Genomic DNA, 14,721 nt, shown 5'->3' on the forward strand with positions numbered 1-14,721 from the left:
ACAAAGAGTGAAAAATGTAAAGGGGTCTGAATACTTTCCGTACCCACTGTATATTACATTCATTGTTGTAGATGCACTGATTGATATTTGCTGTGAGCCTTGTTTACAGCAAATAGGTGAAGTGTTTGCAAAGAAAATAAGGCTGCTGGATAATATATAGAAATGTGCATTCAAATAAATCAGTGCTGAAGCAGGAAGTGCATATAGTGTGTGATGGGACCGTACAGAATCCGTGCGTGTTTGGGAAAAAATGCTTCTTTAATCATATTTTGTGGAGTTGATCAAAGATACATATGTGAACTAAAAAAATGCAGTCTCTGTAAATGATCAGATGAACTACTTCTCCAACATAACTATTTTCCATTTTTTAGAGGCATTTGGAATATCAAACCATTCTCGACTTTATAAATCGACTCACCCTGCCTCTAAAGAAGCCAGACACAGCATGATTTCACGGTGGATGCTTTCTGTCTGTTTGCAACTGCTTCCAATTCCCTTTAAACTCGAAAGGTACCGGCAGTTAAAAGTGAAATAGTGAGAACACAGCCAGAGGTGGTTTGTACAAGGGATGATGAAAGTTTAATTTTTTTTCCAGCACTATAGTTAATAGTAGGCCTATACGATCTAGAGTTGTGGTTTTGCTCACTCACTTTCTGACATCTCACACTTCCTCCAAAGTGTGGCCTTTTTTAAAGAAACAGTGATCAGTCTTAGCTTGCATTTTTTTCTTGTTGAACTACAAGGGGAACCTCTAATACATTGCTGTAATTTACTGTATTTTTGGGAAAATCTGCAGAAATGTTGCTACCACTCATAACATGTGGGGAGAACTTTGATTATTTTTCATATAAGTAGCAATGACTCTCATCCTGCAGGGTATGACTCATCATAAAACATATAGTTGAGTAATAACAGAGGTAAACCTTGAAGCCAAACATTGGACCCGACGGACTTCATCCAACACCTTCCCCCGTGTTTTAAAAAGCATTGCAGTCTAATTCCTCAATATTGCAAAAATCCCGTTATGACTGAAGCCTTATGACGGTCTGCGGTGCTGGCTCAAGCTGCTGCCTCTTTGGTCCAGTGATCAAAGCAGTGAAGCAGCGAGTACTTTTGGCCTCCTACCAATGAAATACTGCCCACTGGAGGAGGGCATGATGGCGTCTTGTGGGTGGGAATTTGCTCACAACTTCACTCACCTCGTCTCATACGGGATCTTCAAAAACTCTTCAGATATTCATGTAAAATTTGTGTGTGTGTGTGTGCGTGTGCGTGTGTGTGTGTGTGTGTGTGTGTGTGTGTGTGTGTGTGTTTTGTAGATGAGCTAAAAGAGAAGCTGCAGGATTTTGTGTCTGAGACTAACAGACAGCATCCAGGATTCATCAAGATGGTGCGTCATGCCAAGCAGGAGGGTCTGATCCGGTCCAGAGTGAGCGGGTGGAGGGCTGCTACTGCCCCAGTTGTTGCCCTGTTTGATGCCCACGTCGAGTTCAACGTTGGCTGGTGAGTCACTCGCAACGAGAGCGGCATGAGGATAGCTCAGCTCAACACAAAAGCGCTGGTTCTTGAGTCACATCACTCTGTGTGGGTTTACGGAAAATTGTCTCATTTAAAAACAAAGACTGTAGCTTGGCTCTTTTTCTCTGCACTCTCCCAAATCAAGATAAACTTCTCCTATTATTGAGACGGTTTTAATTCCTCATTTTAAAAATGTCTAAATGTAAATATGTAAACTGTTTCTGCTATGTTGATCCATAAATATATATTTTTTAAGCAATATTTTGACATTCTGGGAATTTTCTTATTTGCTTTCTTGCCAACAATAGGGCTGCATTATGCAGCCAGTTATCATAAATTAGTTTAAAGACTAGAAACAGGGGGAACAGCTAGCATGGCTCAGACGGAAGGTAACAACATACAGGAGGAGTATGTATTGTGGTAGCTTCATGTTTATCGCACGGACAAAAAGAAAGCAAATCAGAAAACAAATTACCCAACATGTAGAACTTTTTCTTTAAATGTTTTTATTACAGTCTTTTGAATACATTTCCTTGTGGCAAAAACATCACAGGCCGTCTTAAATGTTTTGCTATGTATTTAGACGGAGAACATAAATCAATTTTGATCCCTTTTGCCACATGCACATTAAAATAGCGAAATGTATTGTGTAGTTTTAGTGTAGTGTTTTGTGCATGTTTATGGTTTCATACTTTGAGTGAAAAATTGTATCTTATCAGATGGGGAATAATGGTTTGTCAGACAAATAAATTGGATTGAATTCATCTTGAAACAGTGAAATTGGTTTTTAAAAAGTGTGGTTACATGACAGGCATGAACACAAAGGTAATGGAGAAAACCTGTCAGAACAAATACTTAGTCAAATGACTTTGTCTTTCCATATTTGAAGGGCTGAACCCATTCTGCAGAGAATTAAAGAAGACAGAACCCGCATAATCTCGCCATCGTTTGACAACATCAAGTACGACACGTTTGAGATTGAAGAGTATCCGCTGTCTGCCCAGGGCTTCGACTGGGAGCTGTGGTGTCGCTACCTCAATCCACCCAAGTCCTGGTTGCACAATGGCAACAAGAGTGCACCAATCCAGTAAGTGAACACCACATGTCTTGATAGCCTGAATCAAATGATGAAACTATATGATATTTTTTGCTGGAGCGCAGCAAAGCAGGGTCCAGCCCAAAAATAATTATTAGGTGCTACGCAACAGTGTTTCCTCTGGTGACGTCTTTGCTACAGTGATCAACCATCTGATCCGCTGGTGTTTGTTGCTGCCCAGAGCGTTTGTTGCTCTGTTTTTTTCTGTATCAGTTTGTATTTCCCTTTATATGTGTTTCAAACATTCTGTTTCAATCGTATATTTGTAGGTCATTTTGATGCATGTGTTGTACGAGTAGGGCTGTGTCTGGTCGAGTCCAGAGAGTGACGGGGATGCTCTCAGAACAGACAGATGTTGACGATCAGGGCAGAGAGGAAACTAGCAGTAAATTTGTGAAGTGGCAGTAAATGTAGGTTTCAGTTTGTCCATGAATAAATGCTGCAGCTCCACAAGACACTAGCAGTGGTGGACGAAGTATTCAGGTCCTCTACTTAAGTAAAGGTAATGATACCACTCTGTGAAAATACTCTGTTTCAAGTAAAAGTCTTGCATTCAAGATTTCACTCAAGTAAGAGCACAAAAGTATTAACAGCAAAATGTACATAAAGTGGTTATGTAAAGGTACATGTTTGGCCAGAATGGCCCCTTTCTGAGAGTTTATAGAGGAATACTATACTGATGATTTAACACATAAACAGCATTTTAATGTTACAGCCGATGGAGGTGGAATACGTTTTAAATACTTAATAACACAGTATTATATTTTATGAACTTATCACATGTTTTGTAAATTCTTAATCTGTAAAGTAATAAGTAACTGGCTATCAGATAATTACAATATTACCCTGGAGATGTACTGGAGGTGAAGTTTAAAGTGGCATGAAATGGAAATACGCAGGTTAAGCACAAGTACCTCACAATTATACTTAAAGTACAGTACTTCTGTAAATATACTTAGTTACTTTCCAACACTAGACCCAAGTTCCTGCGTCTCGCTTCTCAACTGCTGAGTAAAGTGAGCATCGACTTCGGCCCTGGAGGCAGAACAAAGTCTCCCCTGTGGTTCCCAACCACAGTCTGGAAGCTGAAGCAGGAAAGTTATCTTACTATGTTTTCTGTAAGACTAACATTTGAGGCTGTGGGCATGTTCGTTATTGTCATGGGATGCAAACTAGGCCTGGTCTGTTTAACAAAGTAATGCAAACCACTGCCTGTCCACCGTGACTCAAATAGGACAATAACACTGTAGATGAGTAATCCAGAACAGTGTGTTGAAAATAACAGATTATATTGTTGCATTTATTCAATTAAAGATGCAATTCTAATCCAATACACTTTTTGTCGAATTTAGCAAATATCTACTAATAGCTAGCTGTCCGTTGTGTGCGCGTGCTGAAAAATGATCTGGTGTTCATTCACAGTCCTGCATCTGTAAATGGGAAACAAACAAAGTGGCTTGAACCGAGTCACACAACACTATTCCAGCCAATCAGCAACAGGTGTTGGTGTTCGTACACAGGACAACGTAAAGGCCATGGATGTATTAAGGTGAAGGCAGTGAAAGCGTGAGGGGCAGTAAATCTGAAGGGGGTTATTTGTTTGGGTGATGAGTTCAAATAATCCTTTCTCCAGAATCACTGACTCCACCTTTAAAGCAGTACTCAATTATTTGATTTAAACATAGCTTAACCATGTCATGTGATATGCTACTTCAGTACATTTTCACAACAAATAATCCAGGGACCACTACAGACAATTGAACATGAGCATTGAATATACAGGAATTCACATTATAGACATGACCACTAGCTACCCCTGTAAAAATCCACAATTTAGCGCACTGACCATACATGGTCTAGCCATGTACTAGACTTCAATTTGGTCTTAAGTAACAAATGCTACACCCTGCTAAAAGGTTATTTGTGTAGCATTCATGAGCAAGTCATATGTTGTCAACATCACATTTTTCTTCTTTTCCTTGCTGTTACTATAGCAACTGTGCCAAGCAAACACAACCTGCAAAAGACAAAACCAAACTGATCTTCATAATCGTTTATCCCCCCAGGAGCCCGGCCCTGATTGGCTGCTTCGTGGTGGATAGGCTGTACTTTGAGGAGATCGGTTTGCTGGATGAGGGGATGGAGGTGTACGGGGGAGAAAATGTGGAGCTGGGCATCAGGGTGAGTAATAATGTCACAACGAGGCCATGGGCCATTGTTCATCCAGGTAAAGTATGCTAAATTAACTATGATAATGACACCTAATGGCTGTTGGGAGCAAGGTCACTGAGCCACAATGTCTTCTTTTTTACTGAGCTCATTGAAAAAGTCTCATTTAAAAATGGTGTGCAGTGGAACGACAGTTAGTTAAGAGATGAGAAGTAGAGCTTTAAAGAATGTAGGATGTCCAGCCAACAGCGACACTCAGCCCATTGGTTCCTACTGAAGACAAAAGCAAATATATCGTTGACTAAACAATGTAACATCAAGGTCCATTTAGCAGCTGTTCTGAAGCTTCTGATCATATCACATGATCTTCATCAGCAGTACTTTGAACCTTATAAGTATATAGTTTTATTCTATATACTTACTGCAGTCTTTAGCAGACGTTACTCAAACAGCAGTAAATAGTGCAATTGTTTGGGACTATTTTTAGTCGCAGATGAATACACCTTTGGTGCTCTAGTGAGTATTTACAGCACCAGGACATGTGTATGTGGGATTGAGTCAAAGTACCGTAAACCACAGTACTGAAGCTGCCAGTCGACTTGAGCCCTTCTGTGTGGAGTACGCATGCTCTCCTCTTCTCCGGCCTCCTCCCACAGTCCAAAATCCTGCAGGTCAGTTTGATTGTTGACTCTAAATTGCCTGTAGGTTAGCTAAGTGTGATTGACTGGCATCCTGTCTAGCATGCACATTGTCTCTCCGCGGCTCCAGCCCTCGCGACCTTGTGTACAGGATATGCAGCCACAGATAATGGTTGGATTTTATTAATTACATTGTCTGTAAATTTTATTTTCCAACATGAAACTCGTCAAAGCCCTCTCCACACTGCCAGGAGTAAAAATCCTTAATATACCGTATGTGTTTTTTTAATTTTCTCTGGTGACCTAAAAGTAGTACATTTCTAATACAGTGGCTCTAGAGGTATTTGAATCTGCATTAATTACCTACCATGTGTATTTCTTTGTTGTCAATAGCAGCATTGTTCATTGACAAGAATGGAGGCCATAGTGGCACTGTTGCTATATCAGGCTTTGGCTACATAGACAATATTTGTAACTATGATTAATTCATTGTTGGTTTTGGGCTCTTCGTGGGATTTGTAACCAAATTAATAACAACACTTACATGCTTTGACGGGAACAACACAGTGGAGTAAGTTAACCTTTTAACAAATCACTGCTAATTCATTCTGAAGTCTGACTGATCACTTTAATCCCCTGGTGCTCCAACTGAAGCACATTTGAGAGTTGTAGGACTCAAAGTCATCGTTAACATTAGCAGTGATGTATGAAGAGAGCGCCAACATTGTTCAAAGCAGATAGACGCACTGTGTACGTACTTGTGTTGCGGTCCTCTCACAGTGCTATACTTAATTTGTACACCATCACCAATGCTGACTTGGATGAATATCAGTTGGTGTGATGTACTGTTAAGTTGAGCGGTACCACAAGCAGATGGGCCAGAGAAAGAACGAGCCTCCACAGGGAAACCTAATGATAGCATACATTAATGCAGCTATCAGCCTTTTCAATAACAGCAAGAAGCTAGGGACCACTCCTCCTCAGCTTCACACTGACTAGATTGCACTGTGAGAAGGAAATGGAGACAAGCTTACGCCAGGGCGCTGAATGTGAAAAGATCCATCCTCGCTAATGACAGAGATGCAATCATTTGTAAAAAAAAAAAGAAAAAGGCAGATTCGTCCCATAAGTCATTTTCCTCCAGAAATTACATGCTTTTAGAATTCCTGGGCCTGATAATAATGATTGCTTTATAGCTGGACACATTGATGATTTTATCACATATATTATAAACCAGGGTCCTATCCCTATGTATAAACAGTTTGATTAATCACTGTGCTTCATTGCTCTGTAGTTTCAGTTCATTGTAACACTTCGTGTTGTTTACTTGCTTGCTTGTGTTGGACTGAAGGAACTCGCCCTTGCCTGGAGGTTAATGTAGTTTAGAGTTCAGTAAAGCTTTTGCAACAGAGGGTGACACAGAGAGCTGAGAGCTACAGCACAAGGCTGGTGGACCTTGGCTTGGCCCCAGATTAGCAGTCCCATAGCATGGTCTGTCTGTCTGCAGCGTATTGGTCATGCCTTAAGACCACCTGCCAGCGCACAGACTGGCTGCTGACGGATCCTCGGAGACACACTCAAACCAGGCCAACAGCTACAGGCTTTGGCTGAGGCTTGAAAGGGATGTCCTGGGTAGTGTGAGGGTGAAATGAACCGCTGCTCTCTGTTCACATTTGGTCACAAAGTGGAAGCTGAATATTTCTATCACAATGTACAAGAATTATCATTCTGATGAGGCATTATGTCACAAATGATGTATTCATTTTATGTGTCCATGTGCTCTTTACATCCTTGTATGCATTAATGTGCTGCTCAAGACGTATATTTCTGTTACCCAACCCAAGTCCAAGAGAGGATTAACCGATCCCGACCCAAACAATTTTTTTTATATCTGAACTGCCCCAGGCCGACGGAGTTAATGTAAGCTTAAGCACTCAGTCTGTTACCCCGTCAGTGGCCTGGCAGTCACTCAAATAACAAACCCCAGCACTGAACAAGGCCATCACAGACAGTAGGTCCAGCCTTTTTATTTATTTGTACGCTGTATTTTCACTTTAAAGAACTTGAAGCACCATGTCAAGTGGGCCGATCCCGACCCAAACCCGGATATCATTTCTAAATATTTGTCCAAACCCGACCCAGCCTGGGTATCCTAACTCTACTATGCTATTGTAGTGGTGTATGTGTTGTTGCGCTCAACAAGGCTTTAGAAATCCCTATAAAATCTGATGGGAATTTAGCAGACTTTTATTTTGAAGGGTACATATCAACACAGTGTTCCAGTGTTTCATAAATTGCCATGTGATTATATTCTTATGTGAGTAAATGTGAATGTAGAATTCGTACACTTTCCTAGAGATGAATCTGGGTTGAGGGTTCCAGCCTGTTGTGGACATTGGACAAAACAGCTACTGGTTTTCACCCTTAAAGGTGTCATAAGCAACTGATATGAGACTGAAAAACTATCAGATTTACATCTGTAGGAAAGGGGGCAGCTGGAAACCGTGATCAACCCAAATATCTGAGGCTTCACTGACGGTCAATGCATTTGTTTGATTCTACCACCGCAGCAATGGCGGCAGCGTGAGAGAGCACTTCACATAAATCAGCTGGCGGATTCATCTGCTGACCAAAGTGTATGTGTTGCACTTTCAATAGCCTTTCTTTGGAGTTTAGTCCTGAGCATTTATCCAAAAGAGACCTTGTGAATGCAGGGAATTTATGATGATGCCATCTGTGGCAGTAAATTGCCGAAAAATAATCCCGGGAAGCTTGGCCCTTGTCCACTATAAAACACAGTGCAGAGTTACAGCACTGACTGTCTGTCTGAGCTTCAAGTCACAGTGTGTTGATTTTTTAGATAGATGTGCAAGAAAGCCTAAGATATAGTTTTGTGAAGCAATCACTCATGTCAGATTGTATGGTGGAACAGAAAGCAAATTGGACAGGACCCTGAAACAGAATTATAATACAAAGGATCTCCCAAAACACCTGTGAATACTGGGTGTTGTGCCAGTGAAGCACAGCATGGAACAATGCATCACAAAAACACAAAAGCAGACATCATCGCTCTCAACCAGTACCAGGAAGGTTGAGTTGAGAAATGAGGATCATTGAGGGCTGTGAAAAACAATTATGAGATGGGCTTTGTGCACAGTTTTTATGGAAGTGGCATTAAAACGCCATTACTGTCATAATGGTGATTTACACATTAGATTTCACCATAATATATGCAATTCGTATTCAATATAAGCAACATGTATTATTACCCGCTTGAGCATTTTAAGTAGCAATGTAAAAAAGCTCAGATAACACAAAGAATGAATAAAGGACCAGGTCTTTACAGTGGCACATTATTCTGCTATAATACGTAACATTACAGTATTGTCAATAATCAGACTTTGGCAGCTTGAAAGATGACAACAACTGCCAATTAAGAATCATTTTCATCATGTAATCAATTCATGCAAGTATACAGACATATAATACGATTGAGGGCACAAATACAAATATACATATTTAGATTCAACATTCTCACAGCAGTGGTAAAACATGATGAATATTTGTATATCTAATTATCCTAAATATACCTGTTAGCTTTTTAAAACAGGCTCACTTAACTTTAGTCTCTTAATTGCAGTTTATTGCTTATTTTTAAGCACATTTCAAGTTTCTGAAACTAAAACAGAAGACATGACTAAGTTGACTCAGCATTAACAGTAACCATGAATAAATGACTGATGAGCCGTCTCTCGTTGATGCACACATGGACACAAAGATTCTAAAGTTACATTAAAATCTGCTGTTTTGCCCTTTTCCATCAATTGAAAGGTACAAAAGATTAAGAGTTCTGTGTAATCACAGAGGACACGGTCCAAAAGTTGCACTGTAATGATGCTGAGACTGTAAACGTAGAAGAGCAGAGAGTTTAATGCTGAAAATCTATTGAACCCTGCTGCGTAATCTCACACCAAAAGTACAATCAATGAGAAAGTCTTTTGTCCGACAGAGGTAATGTGAATGGTACAGGAGCCCTCTAGTATAATTATAAGAAATGTCACCGCTTCATGCAATATAAAGCAGGCTTAGTTAAATATAGTAATGCTACTAGAATGGTAATTCAATTCTAACAATGGTTCAAACGGTTCACAGCGACCAGAAAGAGGCTTGTAATATTCCTATAATGTACTGTAAAGAATAAGTATTTATATAAGAGACATATTAACAGTACACAGCTATGAGCTGCCCGACTTCGAACAAACAGTCCACTAACTTCACTCTGATGAGCTTCATTATTCTGGCTCATTTCTTTTAGAATTGATTTTAAAAGTGTTCTAATCACCTACACGGCTTTACATGGCAGCGCTCCAGAGTACATTGCTGACCTTTGTTTGTGCTGCTTTTAAAGCACATTATTAACCTTTGTTTCTGAGAAGTGCTATACAAATAAAGCTTGACATTATAACTGTATTACAGCAGCATCATGATCATAGTTAACCACAGTGTCACTCCACATTACTACAGACAAAGCTATCGTTATAGTATTAACATCAATAAACGTTATCTTAAGGACGTTTCTGAAGTGTGACTAAAAAGACTTAAATCTATCTAGATATTATATAATATAGATTTGATCAAATATACTACATCAAATATTTTTCTGTTTTTTATAAGTCTTAAGTACTGTTTTTATATTTCACTATACCAGCTGATTTAATTTAAATTTAAAACCAGGCACTATTACATCCTACTGTCGGAATAGTTATTGAGTTGATTGATTTATTTAAAAGATGAAGCTGATGTTGTGGTTTCCTTTACGGACGTATTGCCATGGACAGGAGGGGAGTGATATTGAAATGATATTGGAGTGATATCGGAGGACCAGGTGAGGTTGAACACATTGTGGCATAGTGCGGTTTTTAAAGAAACCCTCTAGATGGCAGCTTCAGTAACACAGAGTAAATACTGAAACGTCAACGTGGATTCCCATGGAGAGGATGGATCAGATGTGACAGATCTGGTTGATGGCAAACCTGCGGGACCAGTTTTTGTGCGCAGTATTTGCTTTGTGCAATCTTAACCTTATTTCGTTTTTCACACTTCTTTCTGTATCTCTGAATTTATCAGTGGACAATCTTTCTTGAGCCATCTCCATCTGATAACGTATTATTCATGGGTTTATTCTACCCTGCATACAGTTATTTATTGCTTTGTGATATGAAAGTGGATATGCCTTGATTTACATATTTATCCCCTCAAATAAACATCTTGCAGAAGGCGGCACGCTCTGCAAAAATCGCACAGCTCCAGGTAACAACAAAATTCAAGTTCAAGTATGAAAATTTAGCGTCAAATATTAATTATTATCATCAGCAAAATCTGGTGGTTTCATTAATGCTTTATTGAAAATATCTCATTGTGTTGTGTATACAGAAGGGAGCTTATAAAGGTTATTGTGGAGAACTTGTTTGATGATTGTGTGAAATGTTTCACCCCCCGAAGGTGTTATTCTGTGTGCAGGGAGTTGTGTTTAACCTGTTTGAATGTTTGTCTCACATTTACACTTCCTTGTGCTGATGACACTTGTGTGGAGGAAGGAAGCTGCTTCGATTGAAAAATAAATCAAGTCCCTAGTCAAAAAGATATTCAGCTCTCTGTTGGTTCAGTTTCACGTCAAGACAGCAAGACTGCTTGTTGGTGTGAGGACTGCAGGCTTTTTGATATTTGGTAATAACCAGCTCTCAAGTGGTTGCCACTGGTGGGGTTTCCCCAGTACAGATGTGCCAAGAGATACTTGTCACTGCAGAGTAAAATTATTTATATACTGTTACTTCTGCAGATAGAATCAGTCCACTGCATATCCTTCACTTGAAGTCTTTTTCATAAGATAGACGAGATTTGACTACGTTTCAGCACAAGCAAGGTTGCGGTGTTATGTTTTTGGAAACATGGCTCAACAGCTCTGTTAATAATGCTGAGATAGAATTAGAAAACTATACAGCCATTAGGGAAAGACAGGAACCACAAAGGAGATGGTGTTTTTAGTGCACGTGATCGGGCCCCACTGGTTAGCTGATAATGCTGTACCAACTGACAACGTCGTAGTGGAAGCGTAGCCCCCACCCTGTGGGTCCCCCTTTAAGAAAACACTGTTAGGGCTGTCAGCACTTTCACCTTAGTTTGTACTGTTAGCGCTGTTAAATTTCAAAAAGCAGGGCTATTGACTGCGGCCTAAGTGATCGTTATTTTATCTTCTGCAAACAGAAGATTCAGAAGCCTGTATTTAATTCTCACAACTGAATCAAAGTCAGATCTCTTTAGTACAACACTAGGTGAGGTACAAAATCTTTAAGGGATATGGATTAGTCTCCAGTTTGTAAATATGCAGAGGTGAATAAAGCTTTGGGACGTTTTAATAATTGTTTTTGGCAGCTGTTGATGAACTCCAGTTCTCCCTGCTCATTTTATCCCCTCAGACTGGGCGAGAGAGTATTATAGTACTCGTTTTTACATCCACTAACAGTTATGTGGAATGGGTTACCTGCTGGCTGAGTAGCAGCTGGTCCTAAATGTAACTAGTGAATCGGTTGAGTTGATCTACCGCAGGTTCTGAATACCCATCTTGTTTGTTTTAGTTGTTCATGCATTGCATGGGAATTTGTGTTGGGTGGGTTAGGGAAACATGTGGTTTCGAAGCCTGACTGATGTCAACTCATTTAGGTATAAGTTAAGCTGTTTGTGCAAACCTACTGTTTTATGCTGTGTTACTTTAGTATTGATTTGTGTATTAATTATTGAATTGGTTGGATACCTTGTATTGAATATGTATTGTACTGCTGCCTTCGCTCTCCGTTTGGAAGAAAACACTGTGGCATTTCAGGATGAATTTGGACTACTCGATGTAAATGTAAAGTATCCTATCGAGACATTTAAATCTCAAAGAAATTATTGTCATTTTAATAGATAGTGAATAAACAGACTGCTAAAGATATGACGTAAAAATAAGAAGACTACAAGAATAAAGCTAGTTAGGCTAAAATAACAGTCCCTGGATAATTAGATTACACAAACATCCAATTAAGAAACTCATTGGCATCTCTTCCCTTCTAGAAAACTCCATGTTTCTAGTTAGATGGAATGTGATGGTAAGTGGTACATTAATAATGCAAGGCTATGACTCTTCACATGGCTGTCTGCATGCATTACTGCAGCCCCGTCTCCTATAAATTACATTTATATGCATTTATTCTTCATTAGCGATTTATGTTCAAGGACACCGTTCAGAGCCAAGTGAGGGTCAGCAAAAATAAAAATGATGGTGGATGGCCATGTAGAACATGTACCTTCAAAATAGGCAGCCTGGCTTAATTTCCCATGTCAAATTAACAATCAGCATTTGGATTTTTTGGGGGATTTAGAGGGTTGGTTAGCCCTCTAAATTTGCAGAAAAAACGAACATGTCTTCTCACTTACTTCTAGAAGTATTGAGCCATGTTAATAGTTTTGGTTTAATTGGTCCTGGTTTTGAGATATGGGTGTCGAACACTGCCTCCACTCAAATGCAATAGAGATGAATGAAATTTGTTTCGAGTGCTCACAGCACTGAAGCAATTATTTTGTCACATTTGACTGTCACATTGACTGATTGTCAAGATATTTTCTAAAGTGGTGGACAGAAGAATTGACTAGCATTCCTAAAGAGGTTTATTGTAGAGCTGCAACAAAGGATTACTTTCACTATCCTTTAATCTGATGATTATTTTTTCATTATTATTAGAGACCTTTATAAAATGACAGAGAATGGTGAAAATGCCTTTCCCAAGATGTCCTGTTCAGTTTACTGTCATGTAAAACAAAGTAAAGCAGCAAATCTTTATATTTGAGAAGCTAGAACCAGTGTTTGTTTTTGTTTTAGCATTTTTGTAAGTGTAATGTGGACAGAAACAGTTAATATATCTGCTGGTTTTTTGCACATAGTGGTCTTGCAGGATATTAACAGTGTAGGAAGTTGAAAGTTTGAACAGACTTAATGTATTGTCTGATGATTATTGTAGTTTTCTTGGACCAGATTGCCGTTACAAGTTTTATTCAAACACGAGATCAGTATGTAAAATTGTCAGCGCATGATGGGAAATGACTCGGATAATGATGTTGTCAAGTTACATCACCTGTGTGACTCTGTTCAATCATAACTGTGTGTTTCTGAAAGCTGAAGGACAGCAGTGGAGACATATTGTGTCTTTCCTTCTCCACAAGTTGTTTTAGGATTGCCTGTAACTGCTTCTGTGGAGAGGATGGGAAATGTACCTTTTCAGACAGCAGACAGAGCGGGTTGATACACATACAGTGGAAACTCCACGGCAATTCTCTGCACTGCTTCAATGAGCTCTGGGCAGCAAAAGAGGAAGCTCAGCTTTACCTTAAAAGTGAGTCTTTGCTTTGATGTGAAGGCTTTTGTCATCAAAAAATACTGAGGAAATGTGAAATGAATGCAGTTGGAAATATTAGGGTTATTTTAAAGCCAGTTAGGGTTTCTGGGGGTACAGGGGAGGTGGTGCAGGGAGGTGAAAGCAGATAGATACACTGACCGGATACACAGACAGGTATGAAATGAAAATTCCTTAAGCAGCATAAATCAAAGACATACTGTATATGGTGCAAAATGTTCCTGAGGTTTGGCTCATCCTGTCAGGAGGCTGCAGAAATGTGTCTTTCTTTTTCTTTTGCGTTTCTTTTCAAGTCTGACAATTATCATCAACAAGGTGGGGCCACATTTCCACATGAGGATGCTTGTAACATCATTGGTCCACATGTTTCATGCTAAACTATCAAAGGAGGTTTTGGTCATATATTCATACAATTTGTATACTCCAGTTTGGCAGCCATGTTTCATTAGATTTCTGTATTTAATTGATATTTCACACCGTCTCATCCAGAAGATACTGCCTTGGTTTTGGATGTAATGACTGAGCAGACTGTTAGAAAAACTGAACCTGTTCATTGTTCTTTTCATTGCGGTACCCTGCTAAAGGAAAAGAACGATGCTGGGCTCCTATCATATCCTTATATCTAGTGGTATTCAAATGTCAGTCAGCTTTTATTAAGGAGCACGATGTTTATAATGAAAATGCACCCTACCTCATCATATCCCCACATCCAGCTTGCAGTGATGACTCACAGCATGACTGATGCATGGTTCTCCAGATCTCAGTCCTTCCAGCTTGATATCCTCTTTTTTGAATCCTCTGGTGTCAAGTTTGTTCACCAGCCTTCAGGCGCAACATCTCTCAGAGAAGGACT

At 39.5% G+C, this 14,721-nt stretch overlaps 1 protein-coding gene across 1 annotated transcript in view; it reads left to right on the top strand.

The window, feature by feature from the left end:
- Nucleotides 1–14,721, top strand: part of galnt18b (UDP-N-acetyl-alpha-D-galactosamine:polypeptide N-acetylgalactosaminyltransferase 18b) — a 76,929-nt gene that overhangs the window by 43,150 nt on the left and 19,058 nt on the right. Inside the window, exons 4-6 of the mRNA XM_031846149.1 lie at nt 1,320–1,503; nt 2,408–2,605; nt 4,681–4,795. Coding sequence (XP_031702009.1) covers nt 1,320–1,503; nt 2,408–2,605; nt 4,681–4,795 — 497 coding nt within the window. The remainder of the gene's footprint in view (nt 1–1,319; nt 1,504–2,407; nt 2,606–4,680; nt 4,796–14,721) is intronic.

The sequence above is a fragment of the Anarrhichthys ocellatus genome, unplaced genomic scaffold (genome assembly GCF_004355925.1).
Source record: "Anarrhichthys ocellatus isolate YVR2014 unplaced genomic scaffold, GSC_Weel_1.0 scaffold6, whole genome shotgun sequence".
NCBI classification, from domain to species: Eukaryota; Metazoa; Chordata; class Actinopteri; order Perciformes; family Anarhichadidae; genus Anarrhichthys; species Anarrhichthys ocellatus.